Genomic DNA, 26,996 nt, shown 5'->3' with positions numbered 1-26,996 from the left:
GGCACTGTTGTCAGTCCTAGGGATGAGATAGAAAGGGTCCTTGTTCTTAAGGAACCTGCATGGACATAGCAGCGTTTCATGTGCCATGGAGAGATACAAAAACAGATAAATTTAAGTCTTGGTCTCCCTCAAGTGAGGAAATTTTAGTTGTTCACAAATAATACCTGTTAAATATATTTGAGTAAATAATTTCTTATGTTTATTTCAAACAATTCTTTTTCTCCAAAAGAGCATAAATGGTATTTTGTGTAATGAGAGCTTATAGCTATTTCTGAATTATGAGGAGAACGTAACCTATTTTTAAGCAGTGTTTTTCATTTTTTTTTTTTTTTTTTGCATTATTGTTGCAGCTATATCAGGACTATAGTAGTTTATAATCATACATTTATTTAATAATGAAATTGTCTGTCTCTCCCACTAGACTGTCAGTTCCATGACGGAGGGAACCCATTTGTTTTTGCTCACCATTGTATTCCCAGCACATAATCCAGTTCCTGGCACATAGTAGGTGCTTACTAAATATTTATTGAATGAGTGAATGAATGAATGAAATTGTTTAACTTCCAAAGCAAGTTTGAAGTCCACCTTTCCCATTATGCTACTTAGCAAAGAAGAAAGCAAATCATAAGAAAACCAGGGTTTTAAAAATTAAATATGATACAGTTCACAGGGATTGTCCTGAGGTCATTCATCAGTGTTATTTTGATGTTTATACAGTCCTGGTTGATGCTTTTAAAACTATAGTGGCTGCTTTCACGTACAGCAAAATTCTGGCATATTCAGTATACTCTAAGGAAAATGGACTATAAATAATCTTAGGAATATTTCAGCAAAAGTTTAAAGATTATTTTTTGGTTTACTTTGCATCTCATTTCCAGAGCATTCAAGTCATTGGAGGTATTTTTGTGAATATGAAATCATTGCTCTGTGTTAAAAGAGCATCCAAAAAAAGATGTACATTTTTAAAAAGCAAAAACATTTGCACATTTTTGCTTAAAAAGTAATTATTTTGAAAAACATGTATATGCTAAAATTCTTTTCAACAGGGAGAAATTAGGCTACTTCAGATTGTGGCATCAAGCCAATATGTAGTTAGCCATTGTAGGGAATTAATCGTCTCTAACCTTAACTAGGTCCTCAAAAGTGTTTATAAAATCTTTTTACTAGTTCTCCCTGATTATTCTTCTTTTTAGATTCCTCTAGGACTTTTCCAGGTGGTTTCCAACTTTTCTTAAGCCCCTCAACTCAACTTTAGCATAATTATCTTCCACTGCTTGTCTTAGTGGACCTGTTTGAGGTGGGTGGTTCCAGATTTGTGACCCGGAAATGGGTGGGTGAGTGAGAGACAAACGTTCTTGAATTGTAAGGGATTGAGGTGCATGCACATCAGGAAGCTGCCTAGACACTGACATGTCAAGGTTGGTGCAGGAGGCAAAGTGGAGAGAGAAACCGTGAATCAGGTCATCAGTGGATGAGGAGGAGGTTGGGAGATAACCTCAGAGAGAGGAGGGTTGAGGGTCATAGTATGTCTGTATCTTGGGCACTTTTGTGATTGAGAGCAAGTAGCAGTAGGAAACTAGAAAATGCCAAAGGTTGATAAGGCGAGGGAGTTTGTTTAGAACAGAATGCGGGACCTAGAAGTAGCAACTTAGAAAGGGTTGGGAACAAAGAAAATCCCAAGGATGAGAAAGGAACTAAGGTACAATAAGCAAATGAGAGTAGTAGAGGATAGGAGATTGAGGTTGAGAAGGGAAATGGTTATTATTTTCAGGGACGGAGGATTATTGCATTGAAGGGCAAGGTTAGATAATTTGCTTCAGTTAGCTCAGCTGTGGTCTAGACTTTTCCAACTGGTGGAACCATGCAAGGTTCTATGCATGACTTGGCCCAGCCTCGGAGGGATGGAGTGGACTGCTGAGAAGATTTTTGAGTTGCAGGCTGTCTCAGTGTTGAGAGAGGTTGCATAGACTTCTGCTCTGAGCAGGGAGAGGGGAATGGTGTTCCAGTGCTTTAGATCTACTATCTCTTGTGGACAAAAACCCACACACAGTGTACCAAATTCAAGATTAGTTGTTAAATCCATGTAGACTAGTACGGAGCTCTTAGAACTCATGACTTTTATTGTTTTTAAACATAACATGGGGATTTTGCTAAAGGCTAATGGGTCCCTCAGGCTAAACTTACAGCAGAGAAGTGAACTGTGGCTTCAGTTGTATTCTTAATATTATTGTATTTGATTTGAGACCCAAATTTGTGGAATGGATTTGGATATATGAAAATAACTAAATAATGAACATGAAAAAAATTATTGTGAATTTTACCATGTAATGCAAGAAATGTCAGGGAAAATTCCTGGGGAGAAAGATTCAGGGTCTATAAATTAAACTTGTCTATTTGCAGTGTGAAACTGAAGGAAAGGAGACTTAGTGGGTTAAGTGAAGGGAGCTGACTTGAACTAGGTAGATTTAAATGGAAATGGAACAGACTAGACATGCAGGAAATGAACTTTAAAAATTGAAAGGGTTTGGCAAGTAATTGTATATGAAGAATATGCAACAGACAGGCAGATTGCTTGAGCCTAGGAGTTCAAGATCAGCCTGGACAACATAGCGAGACCCCCATCTCTTAAAAAAAAAAAGGAATGTGTAACAGGCAGTGACAGGGAGCGAGGAAGTGGACTTTTTGTATGGAAAGCTCTATTGTATTTTTAAGCATACAAATAATACATGCATACATTCTTACAATAACATTTCAGTACCAAACAAACCTAGAAGTTTCCCTGAGTGCTTTGCTTCCTCCCCAGCTCCTCAATCTCGTCTTCCTTTGAAATACCTTGATCCTACCAAACCCTTTTCTATGCATTTAAATATATATGTCCAAATAGGAAGCCACAGTTACATTTTATGGGAACTTACAGTGGTGGTTTCTTTTTCTTTCTTTCTTTTTTGTGAGACAGAGTCTCTCTTTGTCGCCCAGGCTATAGTGCAGTGGTGCGATCTTGGTTCACTGCAACCTCCGCCTCCCGGGCTCAAGTGATTTTTGTGCCTCAGCTTCCCGAGTAGCTGGGATTATGGGCGCCCACCACCATGCCTGGCTAATTTTTGTATTTTTAGTAGAGATGGGGGTTTCACCATGTTGGTCAGGCTGGTCTCGAAACTCCTGACCTCAGGTGATCTGCCCGCCTCAGACTCACAAAGTGCTGGGATTACAGACATGAGCCACTGCTCCCAGCCGATTGTTTGTTTTTCATGAGTGGGATCCACATGTGTTCAGCATCCTTGTTTCACTTTCTGTCTTGGAAGTTTTGCCATGTTAATTCAATGGAACTGTTTCCTTTTTAACCGTTGCCCAGCATTCCCTAACAAAATTATAGCATAATTTAAATAAATCATTCTCCTGTTGATAAACATTTAGGATATTTTCAGACTTCTGCTGTTATAAATAAGCAGCTGTATTTATGCTTGTTTCAGTACATGCATGGATACTTACCCCTGGCATCGATACCTGGGAGAACTAGGTTGCATTTTTTTAAATCTGTTACCAAAATTGCCTTTACAATGTGCCATGCCAGTTTATACTCCCAGCAGCAACAGTTGAGAATGTCCACTTCTCCGTACTCAAGCTAACACTGGATGGACACTAAGTCAATTTTTATTTTGCCAAAGTGATGGGCAAAATGATATTTTGTCATTGTTTTAATTGTTATTTCCCAGTCCCTTGTCATGTATTATTTAGACATTTGTATTTCTACTCTGAATTGGCTATTATTTTCCTTTGCCAGTTTTTAAATTTTTTTTTCTTGTTTTGTAAAGTTTTTTTTTTTTTAATATTCTGTATATTAAATCTTTACATAGTCTGGATATTAATATGCAAATAATTATCCTTGTTTGTCACTTCATTTATGTTGACTTTGCCATACAGAAGTTCATAATTTTTACATAGTCAGTCTTTGATGTGTTTTGTATCCTGTTCAGTAGCAACAACAATTATATAGGTTGAGCATCCGTAATCCAGAAATCTGAAACTTTTTGAGCTGCATGATGCCACATGGGTGGCTGAGGTAGTAACAACTTTACTTTCTGATGGTTCAGTGTACACAAATTTAGTTCCCTGCACAAAGTTTTTAAAAATACTATATGAAGTTGCACTCCATCCTGGGCAACAAGAGCAAAACTCCCATCTCAAAAAAAAAAAAAAAAGTACTATATAAAGTTACCTCCAGGCTATAAGGTGTATATGAAACAAATGAATTTCATGTTTAGATTTGAGTCCCATCCCCAAAATATCTCATTATGTATATGAAAATATTCTCAAATCTGAAGCAGTCTGAAGTCCCAACCACTGCTGATACCAAGCATTTTGGATAAAGGATATTCAACATGTAGTGATATTGCCAATATTGTTACTGTGGTTGTTGTTGAACAGAATACAAAACCTATTGTTGTATTCTAAGCACTTTTAATCTTCCTACCAGCCTTGTGAGGTATAGGTACTGCTGTGAGCCCCGTTTTTCAGATGAGGAATTATGGAACAGGGAGGTTGAATAAGTTGCCTATGCCACGCATGCAGTTAGAGGTAGAACCATAGCACCAACCCAGATAGCCTTGCTCTAGCAGCTGTGCCCCCCCCACCCCCATAAATAGCTTCACTCACTCCCTTTCTGTTTTTACAATAACTTTGCAAAGAAAGATGGTATTCTGTTTTGTTATTGTTGTTTTTGAGATGGAGTTTTGCTCTTGTTGCCCAGGCTGGAGTGCAATGGCGCAATCTCGGCTCACTGCAAACTCCACCTCCCGGGTTCAAGCGATTCTTCTGCCTCAGCTTCCCAAGTAGCTGGGATTACAGGCGTGTGCCACCATGCCCGATGAATTTTTTGTATTTAGTAGAGATGGACTTTCACCATGTTGGCCAGGCTGGTCTCAAACTCTTTACCTCAGGTGATCCACCTGCCTTGGCCTCCCAGAGTGCTGGATTATAGGCATGAGCCACTGCACTCGGTCTGCTTTTTTTTTTTTAAACTTACCATGGGATTGAACATTTTCTCATGTTTCTTAGCCTTTTGATTTTTTTTTCTTATAAATTGATTGCCATTTATAAGATTGCCCACTTTGGTTTTCTTTTATATGAGATTTGCTTTTATATGTTGAAAATGTTAATAATTTTCAGGTTTCACTTTTTTAAAAACTTTTTTAAAGATTTCTAATACATAGAACTTAATTTTATGTAGTCATATCTGTATCTCTTCTAAAATGTAATTGTTAATTCCTTTTATCTTAGACTTTCCCTAAATTGTTTTCTAAATTTGTATGCATTCATTTTTAAAATGTAAAATCTTTCTGGAACTTATTAAATGTACATTGAGGATCTAAAATAAAATGTCCTAAATAGGTAATTTTTCTCAATGCATTTTATTGACCAATTCACGTATGTTCTTGTGTGTGGGCTCACACTGGGCATTACTTTGTGTGTGGCATGGTGGAGTCAGGCTGCCCAGTTTGAATCCTGGCTCTGCCATTTCTTGGCAGTGTGACTATACTCTCTCTCGTCCCATTTTCATGTTTACAAATAAAGTTAATAACAATATTACATGGTTGTTGGGGATCAAATGAAATACTGCCTCTAAAGTCCTTACTGTTCTGTGGTGGAGTTGTATATTGCCAAGCACAGGGCAAAGCACGCTTGATGTTAGCACCACCAGTATTTCAGTTATATTTACTCATTTGTGTAACTGCAGGGAACGTTTTGTGGAATTATAAAGTCTCACATTTGGAAGGGACTTGAGATTATCTGGATTATATAGATAATTCTTGATAACATGATTCTTAAACCTGACTCTACATCAGAGTTAGTTGGAGGAGCTTTGAAAAGCCCCACATTCTGGCCTTACCCCTTATCAACTAAATCAGAATCCCTGGGATGTATGGTTCAGTAATTTATTTTTGATAAACTTTGTGGGTCTAAAGCAGTTGGCTTGGCATTGGCAAATGGTTGTCCAACTTCTGCTTTAAAGCTTGCCAAGTTGAAATATTTGTGGAATAATAAGTTAGGTAAGCTAATAAGCAATTTCTTCTTAAATTCTGAGTATCTGTTATGCTAATATATAAGGATAGGTTTTGCCCTTTTCTCAGGATCAATTAGTGGTATTTTTAAACAAGATTTTAATTAATTTTACATTTTCCCCAAATACAGATAAAAGTTTTAGATGTGAAAGTTATTTGTTATACATTACAAAAACATTGTGCATTTATATTTTAGTTCTGATCCAATACTAGATATTATTTTATAAATTGGTTTTTTATGAAGTTATGAATTCTGAAATAATTCTCTAATATTATGTTTTTATTTTTAGAGCTTTTTGACAACTACATGCAACAAGATGCCCATGAATTCTTAAATTACCTACTAAATACAATTGCTGATATTTTACAAGAAGAGAGAAAGCAGGAAAAACAAAATGGTCGCTTACCTAATGGTAATATTGATAATGAAAATAATAACAGCACACCAGACCCAACGTGGGTTCATGAGATTTTTCAGGGAACATTAACTAATGAAACCAGATGTCTTACTTGTGAAACTGTAAGTATATCATACAATTTTTTATAGAGAAAAATTGAATTACTACGTTAAAGGTTGTTCTTTGGGAAAGACAGAATGGAAGATGAACTTGAAAGTTGTAATTTCTTAGGTATAGGAGTTAAAGATGTATTTTTCAGTTAAAAGGAATCTGTCTGTATTCTTATATAATGTTGCTTATTGACAATGAATACCTGAGGTGATAGATACTTACTGTAGCTTGAACTGTTTGATTTTCTTTCAGTTTAGGAGGCCATAGAACCATGTTGTGGAAATTATGTCTTAGGACATAATCTCATAGGATCATACAGATCAGGGAGGCATATTAATTTGTTTTTCCTTTTTCTGTGATTACCTTTAGTATCCATTGTTGGGATAAAAACTAAAGCATACAGTGTACCCTCAAGGAGGGGAAAATATCCCACTTGCTGGACACTTTGTAAAGATGAAGCTTGAAAATTGTTACACCCAGGCTGGAGCGCAGTGGCCCAATCTCAGCTCACTGTAGCCTCGACTTCCTGGGCTCAAGCAGTCCTTCCATCTAAGCCTCATAAGTAGCAAGGACCACCAGCACGTGCCACCATGCCCAGCTAATTTTTAAATTTTTATTTTTTGTAGAGACAGGGGTCTTACTGTGTTGCTCAGGCTGGTCTTGAACTCCTGGGCTCAAGCAGTCTTTCCACCTTGGCCTCTCAAAGTTCTGGGATTACAGGTGTGAGCCATTATGCCCGGCCAGTCATGTTCTTTATAGCATTTTACCTATTCAGTACAGAATCCAATTTAGAGGGGGACATTGCATTTAGTTGTTTCTTTAGCCTTCTTTAACCTCAAACATTTACATGGTCTTTTTTTTTTAGAATATGCCTCCCTCACCTTTTTAAAATCAGATGTTCTCATATTTAGTTTCTCTGATGTTTCTTCCTAATTAGATGCAGGTTATGCATTCATGGTTAATAATAATACATCATTCATGTTGTGTTTTTCTCGGGGCATAACATCTGTAGGCACACAATATCCATCTGCCTCTTGTTGGTGAAATTAATTTTTGATCACCCAGTCAAGGTGGTGGTGTTTCTCCATTTGATTTATTTATTTGGACATAGGTTCTTGCTCTGTCGCCCAGGCTTTAGTGCAGTGACACTGTTATAGATCATTATAGCCTCAAGACTCCTGGGCTCAAGTGATCCTTCTGCCTCAGCCTTCTGAGTAACTAGGACTACAGTGCATGCCATCATCCAGCTAGTTTTTAAACTTTTTTGAGACAGAGTCTTGCTGTGTTACCCAGGCTGGTCTTGAACTCCTGCCCTCAAGTAACTCACCTGCCTCAGCCTCCCAGAGTGTTGGGATTACAGACATGATCCACCGTGCTGGGCCAGTTTCTCCACTTTATGATGACTTTTTTTTTTTTTTTTTTTAAAATCCCCTTGCAATTAGTAGGCAGTCTGTGGGGAGACACAAATACCTCCCTCCTCATCAAAATCTCGCCCAAGATTTAGCATGCATTTATGATTTTGCCTGATCTGATCTTTACTGTGACAGTTACGCTGCTAGTTTTTAATAACATTGGAAAAGAGGGTCCACAAGCAAGAAAGCTAAGAGTACTGTAAAGTCTCCATAGTTTTGCCTTTTCCAGAATATTGTGTAGTTGAAATCATATAGTATGCAGCCTGTTTGGATTAGCTTCTTCCACTTAGCAATATGCATTTAAGGTTCTTCCATGTCTTTTTAAGGTTTGATAACTTATTTCCTTTATTTTTGGCTGAGCAGCATTTCCACTGTATGGATGTGCTGCAGTTTTTAAAAGTTCATTTACTTACTGAAGGACGTCTTGGTTGCTTCCAAGTTTTGCCAATTATGAATAAAGCTGCTATAAACATTTGTGTGCAGGTTTTTGTGTGGATGTGAGTTTTTACTTCCTTTGTGTAAATATCAAGGAGCATGATCACTGGATTGTATGGTAAGAGTATATTTAGTTTGATAAGAAACCAACATTCTGTCTTCCACAGTGGCTGTATGTACCATTTTTCCTTCTTACCAGCAGTGAATGAGAGTTCTTGTTTCTCCACATCCTTGCTGACATTTGGTGTTGTCAGTTGGATTTTGGCCATTCTAATAAGTGTGTAGTGTTATCTCATGTTAATTTGCAAGGCCCTAATGACATATGATGTTGATCATGTTTTTGTCTGCTTATTTATCATCTATATCTCTTTAGTGATGTGTCCAGATCTTTTGTCCATTTTTTAATCAGGCTGTTTTTCTTTGAGTATTGTCGAATTTTAAGTGGGTTTGTTTTTCGGGTATAATTTTGGATACTGGTTCATAATCAGGTGGGTCTTTGGCAAATATTTTCTCCCAGTCCGTGACTTGTTTTTCATTCTTTTAACACTGTTTTTGGCAGAGCGGAAGTTTTTTTTTTTTGAGATGGAGTTTCACTCTTGTTGCCCAGACTGGAGTGCAGTGGCTCACCGCAACCTCTGCCTCCCGGGTTCAAGTGATTCTCTTGCGTCAGCCTCCCTAGTAGCTGGAATTACAGGCATGTGCCACCACGCCCGGCTAATGTTGTAATTTTAGTAGAGACGGGGTTTCTCCGTGTTGGTCAGACTGGTCTTGAACTCCCGACCTCAAGTGATCCGCCCACCTTGGCCTCCCAAAGTGCTGGAATTACAGGCGTGAGCCACCGGGCCTGGCTGGCAGAGCAGAAGTTTTTAATGTTTTAATTATCAGTTTTTAATTTTAATGAAGTCCAACTTTTTCTTTCATGCATTATACTTTTGGTGTTGTATCTAAAAAGTCATCAATAAACTAAAGGTCCCTTAGAATTTCTCCTATATTATCTAGGAATTACATAGTTTTTCATTTTATATTTAAGTCTATGATCCTTTTTGAGTTAATTTCTGTATAAGGTATTATAAGGTTTATTCTGGGTTAATTTTTTTGCATGTGGGTGTCCATCTGCTTCAGCATCATTTGTTGAAAAGACAATTCTTTCTCTATTGAATTGCCTTTGCTCCTTTGTCAAAGATGAGTTGACTCTTATTTGTGTGAGTGTGTTTCTGGTCACTCTCCTCGGTCCTGTTTGTCCGTATATCTGTTCTTTCCCCACTACCACGCTGTCTTGATTACCATAGCTTTAGAGTAAGTCTTAAAGTCAGGTAGTCTCAGTCCTCTGACTGTTCTTCTTCAATATTTTGTTGGCTATTCTGAGTCTTTTGCCTCTCCATGTAAACTTTAGAATCAAGTTTGTCGATATCCACAAAATAACTTGCTGGGATTTTGATAAGGATTTTGCTGAACCTATAGATCAAGTTGGGAAAAAATGATATCTTGACAAAGTTGAGTCTTCTTATCCAAGTACCTGCACTGTCTCCCCTTATTTACCACTTTTTTTGCTGTCTTTCATTGGAGTTTGGTAGTTCTTCCTCATATCAATGCCATGCATGTTTTGTTAGATTTATATTTAAGTATTCATTTTGGGGGGTGCTAAGCACCAACTGTGCCAGGTAGAAGATGGTAGAAGATGAGTAAGACATAAGCCTCTGATCACAAGATACTCCTATGGTAATGAAGACTGGCAAACCAGTGTTCAGGCAATTCCAGTACAGTGTGTTATCGTATGTGTATGCACAGGATGCCGTGCCAGCCAGAGAATAGTAGACCTAATCCAGGTGGGAGTGGGAAGGATTTGGACAGGTGAGGGACGGGCTTCCTGGAGGAGCTCATGCTTGTATTTTAGAAATGCAATTGGTAATGTCTCAGGTGGTAGGAAGCTGGTATCTATAACACCCTTTTCTTGTGTTCTCTATGAGGGTTCCTTTTCAGTCTCATTCCTTGGCTTCTCTTTTTCCATTCTTTAAATGTGGGTGTTCCCCAGGGTTTCATTGTCGGTTGCTTCTCACTCTGAATTGGGAGGATCATGATCATGTTCCATTTTATTATCACATGTGCTGATGAGTCTCAACTCCAGATCTCCACCCTAGACTTCTTCCCTGAGTTTTAGACTGGGATCTCCCCATATTGTGCATGACATGACATTAGGACATATTAGTCCAATAGCAGCCAGATGTCTTTACAACCACTTTGAAAAGTGAAATACTGCCCTACTTGGTGACCACTTGGCACCAACTCTATCGCAAATATAAACGTAGTAACTCATGCACCCAGGTGATCTAGACCATCCTTGTGTCTAGATTTTTACATGATCATAAAAGGAACATTTCAAATGAAGACCCCTGAGGCAGTGTCTGAGGACTTCATTTTGAGGAATACAAAATTGATTTTGAGAAACACCAGACTGTGTAACTTTTACTTCTCTATAGCTTACATGTAAATTCCGGCCTGATCTGGCTTTAGCCTACCTCTGCCATACTATCTCTTGTCACCCTACCCACTTTTCTACAAAATTGATGTGTTTTCCTTAAACATATCATGTCCTCTTTTTTTCTCTCTGAGTTGTCTGTGTTCCCCCTTCTTTTTCACCAGACTTTTTGAGACACACGTCAGTTATCTTGTAGTGTTGCTGTATCTTCCATCGTACAGTCAGTGGAATGGCATCTTAGAGAAGGGGTTTCGGTCCTACGGTTAGCTTAATGTTGAAGTCAAGGAAAGTCAAAATCACCATTGGAACTCCCTTCAACTGTCTAAAATACGCTATGCACAGTACCCTGGTTTACTTATATTTGCATAAATACATACTTTGTACAGTCACATGTTCTGTGACAACTTACTGAGTTCTATGAACAACTCTACGTACTAATAATAATCTTGATTTAGTATTAAAATGGGAAAGCATTTGCTTAGCTGAGTGGAGAGGCACAGGTTGCTGAGTCAGATGTATCTCCTGTTGCACATGTACCTTCAGGATGGACTTGCTGAAAGAAATAGCTGGGAAGATTTATGTCTAAAGTTCTGTCCTATTCCAGTTCACATGAGCAAGTGATAACTTTATAAGATTATTTACCCGTAAATCAAACAAAACTTTATATTAAATTTTTAGGAGAAATAAAGTCAGTCACAAATGAAGAATGTAATGTAACATTTTGGGCTAAATTTTTTTTTTTAATGACGAAACAATACAGATATCCTGTCCTGTGTGAAGCATTTTTATTCAGTCTTGGCCTATGTTTTTTTAAGAATCAGGGTATATGGTACAGTTTATTTCATGCTTTAAAATAACACAAAGACTTTGGAAAGTCATGAACTCTCACATCATACTAGCCTTTGCCAGTGAGAGTCAGTCAAAAGTGTACTTTGGTGTTTTATTTATACATCTGGTAGGGGTTATTTATTCAGTGTCCTTTTGGATAATCCAAATTAAGTAGTTTTCTTTTGAACTTGAGGGACAAGAATTGTTTACTTACTAATAATAATAGAATGCATTTAATTCTGTTAATTGGGAACTGTGGTTTACTAGTATTTGAAAAAATCAAAGACAATTCACTATTTTTACAGATAAGCAGCAAAGATGAAGATTTTTTAGACCTTTCTGTTGACGTGGAACAAAATACATCAATTACTCACTGCTTAAGGTATATGTAGAATTATTTAGTTTGAAATTTAATAATTATTTTTAGTCTGGAATATTTTTTAATAGATACATGATTTCCTGGTATCTACAAAATAAATTTGTTTTGGATTTCACACAGGGGTTTCAGCAACACAGAAACTCTGTGCAGTGAATACAAGTATTACTGTGAAGAGTGTCGCAGCAAACAGGAAGCACACAAACGGTAATTTAGTGTTTTATGGATTTTTAAGTGATTTTTTTTTTTTTTTTTTTTTGTAATTGACGTTGAAGATGGGCTTAGAAAAACAATCTAGGAAAATTTACATTGAGTAAAAATTCTTAATTCTATCACTAACAGTTAATGTTCATTAAGTATTACTAGGTAAATGATATTCTACTCAGTGTTTCATTTACAAAAACTGTGTACCCTGAAGTGATTTCCTATGTCTGGCGATTATTTAATCATCATAAACCAGTACAGTAAAAATATTTGGCTTTGAAGCTTTCCTGATGATGTAAACTTTTTTCTTGGTGAAGAGGGTTGAGGGAGATAGCACTCCCCATTGCCCATCCCCCACACCCCCAGTTTCTGCTTTTCCTACATAGGATGTTGTACATTCTGTTAGCATGTTATTGTAAGACTGGTTTGGTATCAATAAACGGAATAATAAACATCATCATCATCGTTACTTCTTATTTTGAAACAGTCTCAAACTCAGAGAAAAGTTGCATGAATAGACCAGGAAAGCTTTTTTACCCTAAACCATTTGAAAATAAGTTACTGATATGTACCTCATGGCCCCTGGCACTTTAATAGCTATTTCCCAGCAACAGGGACATTTTCCTATGTGTGCACATCCATCCAAATCCAGAAAGTAACATTGACATGCTACTGTTACTGCAAACCTTATTTTGGTATCACAGGATGTACCAGTAATGTCCTTTATAGGAGAAGGATTCTGTCCAGAATCCCACATTACATTTAGCATTCAGTCTCTTTAGTCTTTTTCAATTTGGGACAGTTTCTCAGTCCTTTCTTGACATTAATGATACTTGACTTTTGATAATCATAAGTTAGTTATTTTGTAGAATGTCCCTCATTGGAGTTTGCCTTGTTTTCCTGTGATTAGATTCAGGTTATGTATCTTGGACAGGAATCTTACAGTGTTTTTCTCATCATGTCCTGTTAAGTAGCATATGTGACTTGATTTGTGCCATGTGTTGGAGTATCCCCAAGATCACTCCTAGGACAGGTGATTTCCTAGAAGGACTCACAGTGCTCAACATCCAAGCGTGCTCACAGCTAAGATTTATTACAGGGATGGGATACAAAACACAGTCAGCAAAGAGAAAGCCAGGCAAGCACCCAGAAGTCAGTGCCCCAGTGGAGTCACAAAAGGCTATTAATTCTTCCCACACTGAATTGTGACAGCACAGGAAGCTCATTACAGACTGAGTGCCCTGAGTTTTTATTTGGGGCTAGTCATGTAGGTACCCTCTGCCTACCATGCCCCCAAATTCCAGACTCCCAGAAAGAAAGCAAGAGTTCAGCATAAACTGTCTTGTTTGTTCAAACAATTTAGGCACAGCCAGACACTCTTATTATTTGGCGAATGGTGGGAACATGTCCAAAATCCAAGTTTCCAGATGCTAAAAAGGACCATCCATGCAAGCAGCCCTTTTTTTTATTTTTTGGAGGTGGAGTCTTGCTCTGTCACCCAGGCTGGAGTGCAGTGGTGCAATCTTGGCTCACTGCAAGCTCCGCCCCCCGGGTTCACGCCCTTCTCCTGCCTCAGCCTCCCGAGTAGCTGGGACTACAGGCCCCCGCCACCGCGCCCGGCTAATTTTTTGTATTTTTAGTAGAGACGGGGTTTCACTGTGTTAGGATGGTCTTGACCTCCTGACCTCGTGATCCGCCCGCCTCGGCCTCCCAAAGTGCTGGGATTACAGGCGTGAGCCACTGCGCCCGGCCGCAAGCAGGCCTTTCTAAGGATAGTTTGAGGCCATGTGAATCCTTTTCTGAACCTCCCATTACTGTTCTTGGCTGTTACTGGACATTTGAGTGAATGTTCCCCAGATGTTTTACAGAGTTCTTCACTGTTAATCTTTACTTTTGCTCATTGTAATTTAGAAGTATTTTATGTAGAAGTATTCTGAGATTGCAAATATTTCGTTCTTCATTGAACTTTCATTTTATTCACTTTTAAAATCTTACAGTGGACCCAAAGGTTCCTGTTTTATTCAGTGGATTGTTATCCATTAGCATGCTTACTTCCATGCTCACATTATCTCCAGTCTGGCCAGGGGGAGCTCCTCCAAGCTGGCTCCTCTCTTCTTGATGTGCCCAATCATTCTCCAGTATTTCTTTCCTTTCTTACTCAAGCTGTTCAGGCTCATTTTGCTCTTTCTTTGTCTCTACTCTGGAACAAGCCATTTCTCCAAGGAGCCCTGGTTTCTCTTAGGGGAAAACAATAAACTAGGACCTTGTACAGTTGTGCTCGTTGCTATTGGGATGTCATTGTTCCTGACCGCTTAGTGAGCAGAGCTAGAGGATAGATGAGTATTTATAAATACGCACACACTTTTCACATCTGCATTTATTTCTCTTCTACATCTGTTGATCTTTTTATCTGTATTGAAAACCATGAATACACAGTGATAATCTTGTAGCCACCACCATAGTATTTGTAATTCCTTTCTCCGACAGTACAGTTGGCTGCTATTATCCTTACTAGATTTACTTATTTGGTCATTGCACCTTTAGGTAACCCAGCTTATTCTCTCTGCCTTCCTGCCCCCACTCCCTGCATGCAGACGCGCATGCACACGCACACACACATAAACACAAACACACACACACATCCTTCCCCACTATATTTACTTATTTGGTCGGTGCACCTTTTGGTAACCCAGCTTATTCTCTCTGCCTTCCTGCCCCCACTCCTTGTACGTACACACACGCAGACACACACACACACACACACACACACACCTTTCACACACACACACACACACACACACACACACACACAACCTTTCCCCTCTGCTTTGGCTTCCCCCTCTCCTGCCTGTACAGATGTCTGTGTTATTTGGCCCCATCAAATAGTTGAACTGAGTTGTTCATTAAGGGAGGGGAAGAGCTCAGATTTTTCAGTGATTATATTTTTGTTTTGGACACAGACATTTCCTAGGAAGGAAAGTGTTTTTGGTAATGGACCACAGAATCAAAACAGATTACTCACTGTTTCTGTCCATTAGTGCATATGATGGGGAGCACCTCAAAGAAGTTTAATCAGAGAGATAGGGGCTGAAGCATTGCATTCATCCTGAAAATGCCTTAGAAAGTACCTAAGACCGTTGGATAAGTAAGAGTCAGGGACTAAATGTAGCTAAGAGAAATACAACTTTCAGACTTTACTGACTATAGGGAGGAAGGCCCATCTGTGAGTAAAAGCCACCCTTTCCCTAGAATGATAGTTATACAAGTAATCACATGTGAGTAATTGAGAATTGTCTGTAAAATCGAGCTCTTTGTTTTAAAGACATGAAATTTTAATGTATTAGAAAATACATGAAGAATGTATATTCTTTGTAATTAAATTAGAAAATACAGATAAATGTAAATCGAGAATCACTATAAAAGCTATAAAATGTTAACATTTTTGTGTATATCTTAGATTTTTAAAGTGTGTATGTATATATACATAGTCCCTAAAATGCTATCAAACTTTATGTACAAGTTTGAAACTTTCACTTAAAAAATTGCAACCATGTTAATGAAAAAATGTTTTTATATCCTTCTTAGGAGGTGCTGCATTGTGTGTGTGTGTGTGTGTGTGTGTAATTATATATATATGTGTATGTGTATGTATATGTATATGTGCATATATATGAAATATATGTATATGTGCGCATATATATATATATATATATATATGTATTTTTTTTTTTAAAGAGACAAAAGATCTCTCTCTGTCACCCAGGCTGGAGTCCAGTGGTGCGATCTTAGCTCACTGTAGCTTCAGACTCCTGGGCTTAAATGATCCTCCTACCTCAGCCTTCTGTGTAGCTGGGACTACAGATGTGTGCCACCGTGCCTGAGTAATTTATTGAATTTTATTTTTTATAGACGGGCTCTTGCTTTGTTGCCTAGGCTCATCTTGATCTCCTGGCCTCAAGCAGTCCTCCTGCCTCAGCCTCTGGTGTAGCTGGAATTACAGGAGTTAGATATCACGCCTGCTGCATAGTATCTTTTTTTTGTATGAACATACCATAGTACCATGTATCTACCAGTTGTCTAAATCTAACAATTTAGATTTTTTACACTGTTATAAACAGTGCTTTGATGAACAGTTTTGTGTGTATATACACATATTCCCCACATATTTTTGGACACTTTGTAGGATAAATTTTGCATAAGTTTCTGGAAAGACAACTTTACAGAAGTTACATATTTCTCGTTAGGATCTAGTGTCAACCTTTCTGTTAATTTATGGTGTGATATTGAGCAATTCATTTAATATTTTTGACCTTTACTTGGATGAATTCACTTCTGAAAGTTTATAGTTCTAGTCTTGGAATAATAGGATAAGCTTGTGTTGAGTATACAGACCATAGTTCTTAGTAAAAAACCAAAAATCAATTTGACGGCCAGACGCGGTGGCTCACGCCTGTAATCCCAGCACTTTGGGAGGCCAAGGTGGGCGGATCACCTGAGGTCAGGAGTTCAAGACCAGCCTGGCCAATATGCTAAAACCCCATCTCTACTGAAAATACAAAAATTAGCCAGGCATGGTGGCACACATCTGTAATCCCAGCTACTCTGGAGGCTAAGGCAAGAGAATTACTTGGAGGCAGGGAGGCAGAGGTTGCAGTGAGCCGAGATGGCGCCACTGCACTCCACCCTGGGCAACAGAGCGAGACTCCATCTCAAAAAAAAAAAAAAAAAAAAAGAAAGAAAGAAAAAAGAAAACATTCCATTTATAATAGTATTAGAAACAATAAAATACTTACGAATAAATTTACATGGCAGAAGACTTATATATTGAAAATTATAAGATGTTACTGAAAGAAATTAAGATACAAATAAATAGAAACACATCCTGTATTCATGGATGGAAGACTTAATATTGTTAAAATGTCCATACTACCCAAAGCAACCTACAGATTCAGTGCAGTCCCTATGAAAATTCCTATGGCATTTTCTGCAGAAAATAGAAAAAAACATCCAAAAATCCACATGGAATCACAGAAGACCCTAAATAGTTGAATAATCTTGAGAGAAAAGAACAAAGCTGGAGGCATTAAACTTCTGATTTCAAAGTATATTACAAAGCTAAAGTAATTAAAACAGTATGGTACTGGCCTAAAGATATATAGACCAGTGGAACAAAATGACCCAGAAATAAAACCATACATATACAGGCAACTGATCTTCGTCAAGGGTGCTAAGAATACATAGTGGGAAAAGGATAATGTCTTTAGCAAATGGTGTTGGGAAAACCGAATATCCACACGAAAAAGAATAAAGTTGAACCCTTACCTTATATCATCTACAAAAAATTAGCTCAAAATGGATTTAAGACCTAAAACTATAGAACTCTTTTTTTTTTTTTTTCCATCTCACTGTGTCTCCAGGCTGGAGTGCAGTGGCATGATCTTGGCTCACTGCAACCTCCAGCTCCTGGGTTTAAGCAATTCTCCTGCCTCAGCCTCCTGAGTAGCTGGGACTACAGGTGTGCACCACCACGCCCAGCTAATTTTTGTATTTTTAGTAGAGACGGGGTTACACCATGTTGGCCAGGATGGTCTCAATCTTTTGACCCCGTGATCTGCCTGCCTTGGCCTCCCAAAGTGCTGGGATTACAGGCATGAGCCACCACACCCAGACAAGAATTTGTGTGTGTGTGTGTGTGTGTGTGTGTGTGTATGCGAACATGGATTTATGAGTGACAGACTTCAAGTGCATATTTTTTTTGTAGTTAAAAAGATAACAAAATGTATAACCTAGTTTGAGACCAGCCTGGCCAACTGTGAAACCCCGTCTCTACTAAAAATACAAAATTTAGCTAGGCATGGTGGCAGGCACCTGTAATCCCAGCTACTTGGGAGGCTGAGGCAGGAGAATCACTTGAACCTGGGAGGCAGAGGTTGCAGTGAGCCGAGATTGCGCCATTGCACTCCAGCCTGGGTGACAAGAGTGAGACTTCGTCTCAAAAAAAAAAAAAATTTCTCCCAAAAAGGTTCATCCCAAGAACACTGAAGAATGATTTTTGGGAATGTTAATGATGTGCCACAAAATTAGTATTTTATGATCAAATGAATTTGATGTATAATATTTTGTCTAAATATTCACGCACCCGAAGACTCACAAAATAAAAGAAACTTTATCCAGCTTTTTCCAGAATTTACTTGCACATAGACTCCGTTTATATAGCATGCCTATTGAACTCTGTAAATAACGCAGTTCAGGAAAGATAGCAGTTTGGGAAATGTCACTCTAGTGGTCATATACGTTTATCCCATGGGAGGTTAAAGCATATAGGTGAGAGGAGAGTGATCGCCCTGGGGAACTGTAATGAGAAAGGATTGATGGCTGTTTCAGGTGTTGTTTTCCTGTCCCTGGCTGCTGGCATGGGGGCGAGGGGGAGGCTGAGGCTGAGGTCTTAGAGAACAGCACATTGCATTTCACTTTACAGCACCTTGCAGATCCTGCAGTTTTTACAGATTGAAGGTTTGTGGCAACCCTGTGTTGAGCAAGTCTATCAGTGCCATTTTTCCAACAGCATGTGCGCACATTTCCTGTCTCTGTCACATTTTTGGTAATTCTTGCACTATTTCAAACTTTTTCATTATTATATTGTTATGGTAATACATGATCAGTTATCGTTGATGTTGCTATGGTAATTGTCTTGGGAGCACCATGAACTGCACCCATTTAAGATGATGAACTTAGCCAGGTGCGGTGGCTCACACCTGTAATCCCAGCACTTTGGGAGGCCAAGGTGGGCAGATCACCTGAGGTCGGGAGTTTGAGACCAGCCTGACCAACATGGTGAAACCCCATCTCTACTAAAAATACAAAATTAGCTGGGCGTGCTGGCGCATGCCTATAATCCCAGCAACTCGGGAGGCTGAGGCAGGAGGATCACTTGAACCTGGGAGGCGGAGGTTACGGTGAGCCGAGATCATGCCATTGCACTCCAGCCTGGGCAACAAGAGTGAAACTCTGTCTCAAAAAGAAAAAGATGATGAACTTAAATGTTGTGCGTTCTGACTGCTCCACCAACCTGACGTTTCCCCCCTCCTACCTCTGTCTTGGCTTCTTTATTCCCTGAGACACAACAATATTGAAATTTGGCCAATTAATAACCTTGCAATGGCTTCTAAGGGTTCAAGTGAGAATTTGCATGTCTCTCACTTTAAGTGAAAAGCTAGAAATGATTAAGCTTAATGAATAGGGCATGTTGAAAGCCAAGATAGGCTGAAAGCTAGGCCTCTTGCACCAAACAGCCAAGATATGAGTGCAAAGAAAAAGTTTTTGAAGAGAATTAAAAGAGCTACTCTAGTGAACCCACAAATGATAAGAAAGCAAAACAGCCTTATTGCCAGTATGGAGAAGTTTGAGTGACCTGGTTAGAAGATCAAACTAGCTACAACATTCCCTTAAGCCAAAGCCTAATCCAAAACAAGGGCCTGTCTTCAATTCTATGAAGGCTGAGAGAGGTAAGGAAGCTGCAGAAGAAAATTTTGAAGCTAGCAGGGGTGGGTTCATGAGGTTTTAAGGAAAGAAGCCGTCTCCATGAGATAAAAGTACAAGGTAAAGCAGCAAATGCTAATCTAGAAGCTGTAGTAAGTTATCTAGATTGTCTAGCTAAAATAGTTGCTGATGGTGGCTACACTAAACAACAGATTTTCAATATAGAGGAAACAGTCTTCTATTGGAAAAAGAGGGTGATTAGGACTGTCATAGCTAGAGAGAAGTCAGTGCCCAGCTTCAAAGGACAGGCTGATTCTCTGGTTAGCGGTTAATGCAGCTGGTGACTTTTAAGTTGAAGCCAGTATTCATTTACCGTCCCTAAAATCCTTGAGTTCTTAAGAATTATGCTGAATCTACCCTGCCTGTGCTGTAGAAAAGAAACAAAGCCTGGATGACAGCACATATGTTTATAGCATAATTTACTGAATATTTTAAGCTCACTGTTGAGACCTATCACTCAGAAACAAAGATTTCTTTCAAAATATTACTGCTTATTGACAATACATGTGATCACCCAAGAGCGCTGATGGAGACGCACAAAGAGATTAATGTTGTTTTCATGTCTGCTAACATAAGATCCATTCTGCAGCCCATGAATCAATGAGTTATTTTGACTTTCAATTCTTATTATTTATATTTTTTAAGTCTATAACTGCCATAGATTGAGATTCCTCTGATGGATCTGAGCAAAGTAAATTGAAACCCTTCTGGAAAGGATTCACCATTCTGGGTGCCATTAGAATATTTGTGATTCATGGGAGGAGGTCAAAATATTAACATTAACAGGAGTTTGGAAGAAGTTCATTCCAACCCTCATTGATGACTTTGAGGGGTTCAAACTTCCGTGGAGGAAGTCACTGTAGATGTGGTGAAAACAGCAAGAGAACAAGAATTAGAAGAGGATCCTGAAGATGTGACTGAATTGCTGCAATCTCATGATCAAACTTGAATGAATGAGAAGTTGCTTCTTATGGATGATCAAAGAATGTGGTTTGTTGAGATGGAATCTACTCGTGGTTAACATGCTGTGAACATTGTTGAAATGGCAACAAAGGATTTAGAATATTACATAACCTTAGTTGATAGCAGCATCAGGGTTTGAGAGGATTGACTCAATTTTGAAAGAAGTTCTGTGGATAAAATGCTATCAAACAGCATCACATGCTACAGAGAAATCTGTGAAAGGAAAAGCCAGTTGATGTGGCAGACATTCTTGTCTTATTTTGAGAGATTGCCTCAGCCTGGAGCTTGCAGTGAGCCAAGATCTCGCCACTGCACTCCAGCCTGGGCGACAGAGCAAGACTCCGTCTCAAAAAAAAAAAAAAAAAAAAAGAAATTGCCTCAGCCACCCTGACCTTCAGCAGCCACCATCCTGATCAGTCAGCAGTCATCTTCCTTGAGGCAAGACCCTCCACCAGCAGAAAGATTATGATTCACTGAAGGCTCAGATGATCATTTTTTAAGCAATAAACTATTTTTAAATTAAGATATGGACTTTTTTCAGACATAATGCTATTACATAATACACTACAGTATAGTATAAGCATAACCTTTATATGGACTGGGAAACCAAAAATGTGTATGACTTGCTTTATTGCGGTCTTCACTTTATTGCGGTAGCCTGGGACTGAACTTGCTGTGTCTCCAAGGTATGCCTGTATTTCTGTCACTACTCTGTGGGATCCAATGATTAGTGACAGTGCGCTGGGAGCTAAGCTCCTTGCCTTCTCATCTTTCCTCTCTCAAGTCTCTTTACTGTCCCTTTATTCCATATGTGCCTGACCCCACTTCTGGGACCAGTCCTGTTCTTATCAGGTATTGAAGAAGATCCATTCATGGCCAGGTGACTCAGCATCACATTGTCATGGCCACAGTCCATCTCTGAGTATCTGCCCTAGATTTAATGATTGAATTGCTTCCTGTTTGTGAGATGAAGGCCCTACCTTTTGCTTCATTTTCCTAACTAGATCCATATCTTATTCCCCTGTAGCCAGTCCCAGTAATGGTAACTTGTGTAGTATCATGTCAAAATCATATCGGCAGTAGGGATTTGCTTTGCTGTAGTCAACATCTGCAACCACCTTTTGGCACACACACCCCCATGCAAGTCTTCTAGAATCTGAGTTGGGTGGGTCCTTCCATCTGTTGAGAAGTTGGTGCCTCCTGGCTCCCTGCCTGCATGCCTACCTGGATCTCCAGATGTCCGTCACTCAATACTATGTTTTATATACATGTTGGGGTATGTCATGAGCCTCATTTGTGCCTGTGACCCATCCCCCATTTTAACACATGCTGGAGTTCAGGTTCTGCTGCCTAAATGTCCTCTCATTGCTTATATCTCACTGAGTCACCTTAGAGTCTTTCTCACATAAAGCATTCTATTTGCCCTGACCCCCTCATTGTAATGTGTCACAATTAATCCTTGTTGATGGTACATTTTAAAAGGGCATGGAATTCAGTCCTTGGAACTGAATGTCTGTACAATTAAGCTTTTCTGTGTGGTCAGGACTTCTCTGCTGACAGGATGTTGGTAAGTTCTTAAGTGCCTGTGGCTGGGGTATTGCATTCATCTGTGGCAGAGCTTGCAAATAGTGTCCTCTGGATCAGATTCCATCTATAGAACTCTGTTTGGTTCACACAGTTTATAGAAGTAGGAAATTTACTTTAAAAAGGGTTTCTGACTGTTGAGAAAAACAGCTCAGATTCCACTGGATTCCAGGGTCTGCATTCCATCCCGTAGTGGTGTTGCTTGCCTGCGGCAGGGTAGTTGGTATTCCGGTTGAGGGTGGTTGCAGGCAATGTCAGTCCTTCCTCCAGCTCCTCCCCTAGTCCTTTGGAATACTTAGCACCTGATGGCTCTGGGAAGGACTCCCCCTTGGGCTACTAGAGAAGGGAGTTTCTGGAGTTTGGTTCAAATTCCGAGTCTTTGACCAGTCACTGACAGGTGCTCTTTACCATATGAAACCCCAGCTACCTTGTGGTCAAGAGAAATCTGAGGTGAAATTTAGACTCCAGGGTTTCTCTGACACTGAGCTGAAGCCACTCTTTCTGGGATTTTGCTTGAGATTGAATCCTTACCTGGTTTCCTTCCCTCTCCCCCCACCTCCCCGCCCCACACACAGGGAGCACGACATTAAATCACAGGCCTGGGACTTTCTGTCTCAGGGTCTGCTCTAGGGAACAGGACCTAAAATGAGAGGATGTTGTAGTCTCATAATAATCATCCATTTAAAAATATATTCTAATTTCCCTTGTGATGTTCTGTTTGTCCTATGGCTTATTTAGAAATGTGTTGCTTAGTTTCCATATCTGGGGGGATTTTCTAGATTTTTTTTTTTATCAGAGGACATACTCTGATTTCATCTTTGAAATTTATTGAGACTTCTTTATTGTCCAGTACATTAGTGAATGTTTCGGTTGAACTTGAGAAGAATGTGTATAGTGCAGTTTGAGGTTGAGTATTCCATAAATGTCAATTAAGTCCGTAGTTAGGGTGTTCATATTTTCCTATCCTTACTGATTTTTTTTGTTAGTGAGAGAAGTCTGTTAAAGATTCCAATTCTGGGTATACACTTGTCTATTTCTATAATTCTTTCAAATTTTGGAGCACATGCTTTTAAGATTGTTATGTTCTCCTAGTTAATTGACCTTCATTATTATGCAGTATTCTTTATTTCTGGTAAGATTCCTTATCTTGTATGCTTTGTCTGACATTAGTACAGCCAGCTTACTTAGGTTTAGTGTTTACATGATATGTCTTTTCCCATCCTTCTGCTTTCTTTTTTGAATAGTTTTAAATTATAACTAGACATTATCAAGAAAGGCAACCCCCTGTTATGTTAGAATACAACATGGATGCAATTTGTCATTTTAAAGATGTAAAAGCAAGAAAATGCATAGAGTTGTGCCTCAGTATCAGTTGGTTCCAGGGCCCTCACATATAGCAAAATGCATGGTTGCTCAAGTCCCTGATATAAAATGACATAGCATTTGCATATAACCTATGCACATCCTCCTATGTACTTTGATACCTAATACAATGTAAATGGTATATAAAAATTGTTGTTACACTGTATTTTTTAAAATGGTATTATTTTTGTCTTTTTTTTTTTTTACTTATTTATTTTTTGAATATTTTCATTTCATGGCTGGTTGAATCTGTGGATGTGGAACTCCCAATATGGAGGGCCAACTGAATAATAGAAATTCATCCAAATTTTAAGTAGTTGGTTATGTGGTCAGTAAATGTCATTTAAAAAATAAATTTAAATAGAAAATTAATTTGTATCTGTTTACAGAAGATTTTTAAAAATCAGTGTTTATTCAAACTTAAAAGGAAAAAAAAGTTCTCTGTCCTGTTTTTACTTCAAAATGTTTGTCTTTTGTAGAAAACATTATGTTCTAAGACCACTTTTTTTTAAAACAATAACAGTGATCAAGACCTCCCTAATGTAACCTCCCTCCGCACAAGTTTGAATGGAAGGAAAGCCAGAATCCTATCAATTCTTTGGTGTTTTGGTGATCTTAGTGTTTTGAGCAGGAAATCAACTTCTTTTTTCTTCCTTCTGCTGCAAAATCTACATAATGAGTTTCACACTCCTTACACGTATGTTCAAGCAGTTTTCTGCTTTTTTTCTGGAGCCATTTCAATATGAGGGAAATTTTGTAAGCTAGTCTCTCATCATCTTGAAAATATGGCTCCACACATATTTTTGCTTGACAATTCCTTGAGTAGTTGGTTTCTTTGTGGTAGCCAGCACTTCTCCTCTGGGAGGATCTTTGGCAAATAGGATTCATATTCTTCATGTGTTATCTTATTAAACATATTGTATCTGCTATTATTGAGATATTTTCTCTTTTCTGCATTTGGACTCCTCCCGTTGTGTAATTTCTAAAAGCACATTTTCCCTACCCATCGGGCCATGTTTATTCTCTTTCCTCTTCCTAATCTTACCTGACTGCCATTTATTAATAGTGCACTGATACTCATTTTATGCTGAGAAAATTCTTCTTTTGCATCTACCATCCATTGGAAATTCTCAAAGGATACCTTGTTTTGTAAAGATTTCGTTTCAGTAACTCTACATGGGTTTAATCAAAGGTCTGATGTTTCATAGTTGAATTATATTTTATATCCTGACTTCTTAAGTATTTTCTCATGTCACCTAGAAACTTTCATCAGCATTGTTTTATTTAAGTTGTACAACACTCTGTTATGTTTGAATTCTAATTTATTTCCACATTTCCTGTTGCTGAATAGTTGGGATTTTTTACAATGTAAAAGAACTCTAATAGGAGATTATTCTCATAAGGGATGTTTTTGATTATATATTTAATTTGTATTTCCAGAAATAGGATTACTGAGACAAAGGCCATAAAGGCTCCTAATTCATATTGCTGGATTGCTTTCTAGGAGTGACTAGGTGTTTACCTTTACTTTGGCTAATGTTTCCAAAAGGCCAAGTTCGTTAAATAGTAAGTAATTTAGGAATAATAAGCTATCCACCATATTTAAGATGTGTAGAATGCAGATTTAGTATAATGTTATAAAATGATTTTTTTTTCACTTATTAGAGGCAGTGGCTTACCATATATCACTTCTTTAAATTGTGAGGAGTATTTTGCTTCACCAGACCCATTTAAAATTCAGTTCTGCAACATTTGGCATCTATCATATGTCAGGCATGTTGCTAGATAGTGGGGAAATAAAAATGAAGGGAATGCTTTCTAGCTGCCAAGAGTTCAGGGCCTAGAAGAAAAGAACCATAATCACCTAAAATTGTTACCATGTAATAAGCTTGACATATATAAAGTGAACCTGTAAGGTGCTGATGGAGGATTGAAGAGAGCAGGTGTATTTGTGCCAGAGGGTGTGACATTTGAGCTGAGCCATTAAAAGAAGAATAGATTTTTAGGTGAAGTAGGAGTACAAAGGCACTCTCAGGGAGAAATGGCATTTAAAGGCATAATAAAGATTATTTAGAACATGAAGAACAGCCTGTGTTTCACAATTAAAAACTTAACTCCTAAGTTTCCAGGTTATTTTACTCCCTTTCTAGGATATACATTGTCATTTTTCTTAATATGGAGTTATTTCTTGTCTCTGACAAGCACCTTGAATGGTCTTTAGTGCTTTTATTGTTTTAGTCTCCTATTGTCAGTCTGTACCTGCATCATATAGATTGATAGAAAAAATAGATTTCAGTCTACCCAAGTCCAAAGGAACTGTCAGTTTCAAGAAACTTGTTTTCCCTCTACCACTCTTTTTTTTTTGTTTTGTTTCGTTTGTTTTTGAGACAGAGCCTCACTCTTTCACCCAGGCTGAAGTGCAGTGGCGTGATCTCAGCTCACTGCAACCTCCGCCTCCTGGGTTCAAGCGATTCTCCTGCCCCAGCCTCCCAAGTAGCTGGGACTATGGGCACCTGACACCACACCCGGCTATTTTTTGTATTTTTAGTAGAGACAGGGTTTCACCATGTTAGCCAGGCTGGTCTCGAACTCATGACCTCAGGTGATCCACCCGCCTCGGCCTCCCAAAGTTCTGGGATTACAGACGTGAGCCACCGCGCCCGGCCTTGCCTCTACCACTCTTGAGCACCCTGTGCATTTAGCCTTATTATAAGAGATGTGTGTTTGAAAAATACAGATTCCTTAACCAAGGACTAATGCCATTCCATCTGTTTTGGAGCCATATTGAGTGCTGTGTCAAATTATGTGGTGTGACAATGGGTGGGGTGGGGTCATATTAAGATGTTCAGAATATTGTTTTGTCAGTATAAAAATAATTGTTAGAAATGTGCAAAACTGGGCGTTGCTGGGCTATTAAAACTGACCATTGACTGTCTGTTCATTGGATATCGTAAAGTTTGATAATTCAAGGACATGGTGGATATCTTTTATGAAATTTTGTTTCATTTTTATTTTTAATAGGATGAAAGTTAAAAAACTGCCCATGATTCTAGCTCTACACCTGAAGAGATTTAAATATATGGATCAACTTCATCGATATACAAAACTCTCTTACCGGGTAGTTTTTCCTTTAGAACTTCGTCTATTTAACACTTCAGGTGATGCCACCAATCCAGACAGAATGTACGACCTTGTTGCTGTTGTGGTTCACTGTGGAAGGTAATTGCAACTCCGGGGGCATAGTAATGG

At 38.5% G+C, this 26,996-nt stretch overlaps 1 protein-coding gene across 3 annotated transcripts in view; it reads left to right on the top strand.

The window, feature by feature from the left end:
• Positions 1-26,996, top strand: part of USP12 (ubiquitin specific peptidase 12) — a 132,464-nt gene that overhangs the window by 76,023 nt on the left and 29,445 nt on the right. For all 3 annotated transcript variants that reach the window (XM_063650719.1, XM_054446109.2, XM_063650720.1), the window contains 4 exons: positions 6,350-6,579; positions 12,025-12,101; positions 12,219-12,302; positions 26,769-26,966. In XM_063650719.1, coding sequence (XP_063506789.1) covers positions 6,350-6,579; positions 12,025-12,101; positions 12,219-12,302; positions 26,769-26,966 — 589 coding nt within the window. The remainder of the gene's footprint in view (positions 1-6,349; positions 6,580-12,024; positions 12,102-12,218; positions 12,303-26,768; positions 26,967-26,996) is intronic.

This window comes from Pongo pygmaeus, chromosome 14 (assembly GCF_028885625.2).
Source record: "Pongo pygmaeus isolate AG05252 chromosome 14, NHGRI_mPonPyg2-v2.0_pri, whole genome shotgun sequence".
Classification (NCBI taxonomy): Eukaryota; Metazoa; Chordata; class Mammalia; order Primates; family Hominidae; genus Pongo; species Pongo pygmaeus.
Note: the sequence above shows the minus strand (reverse complement) of the source record. Positions and strands in the feature narration are given on the sequence as shown.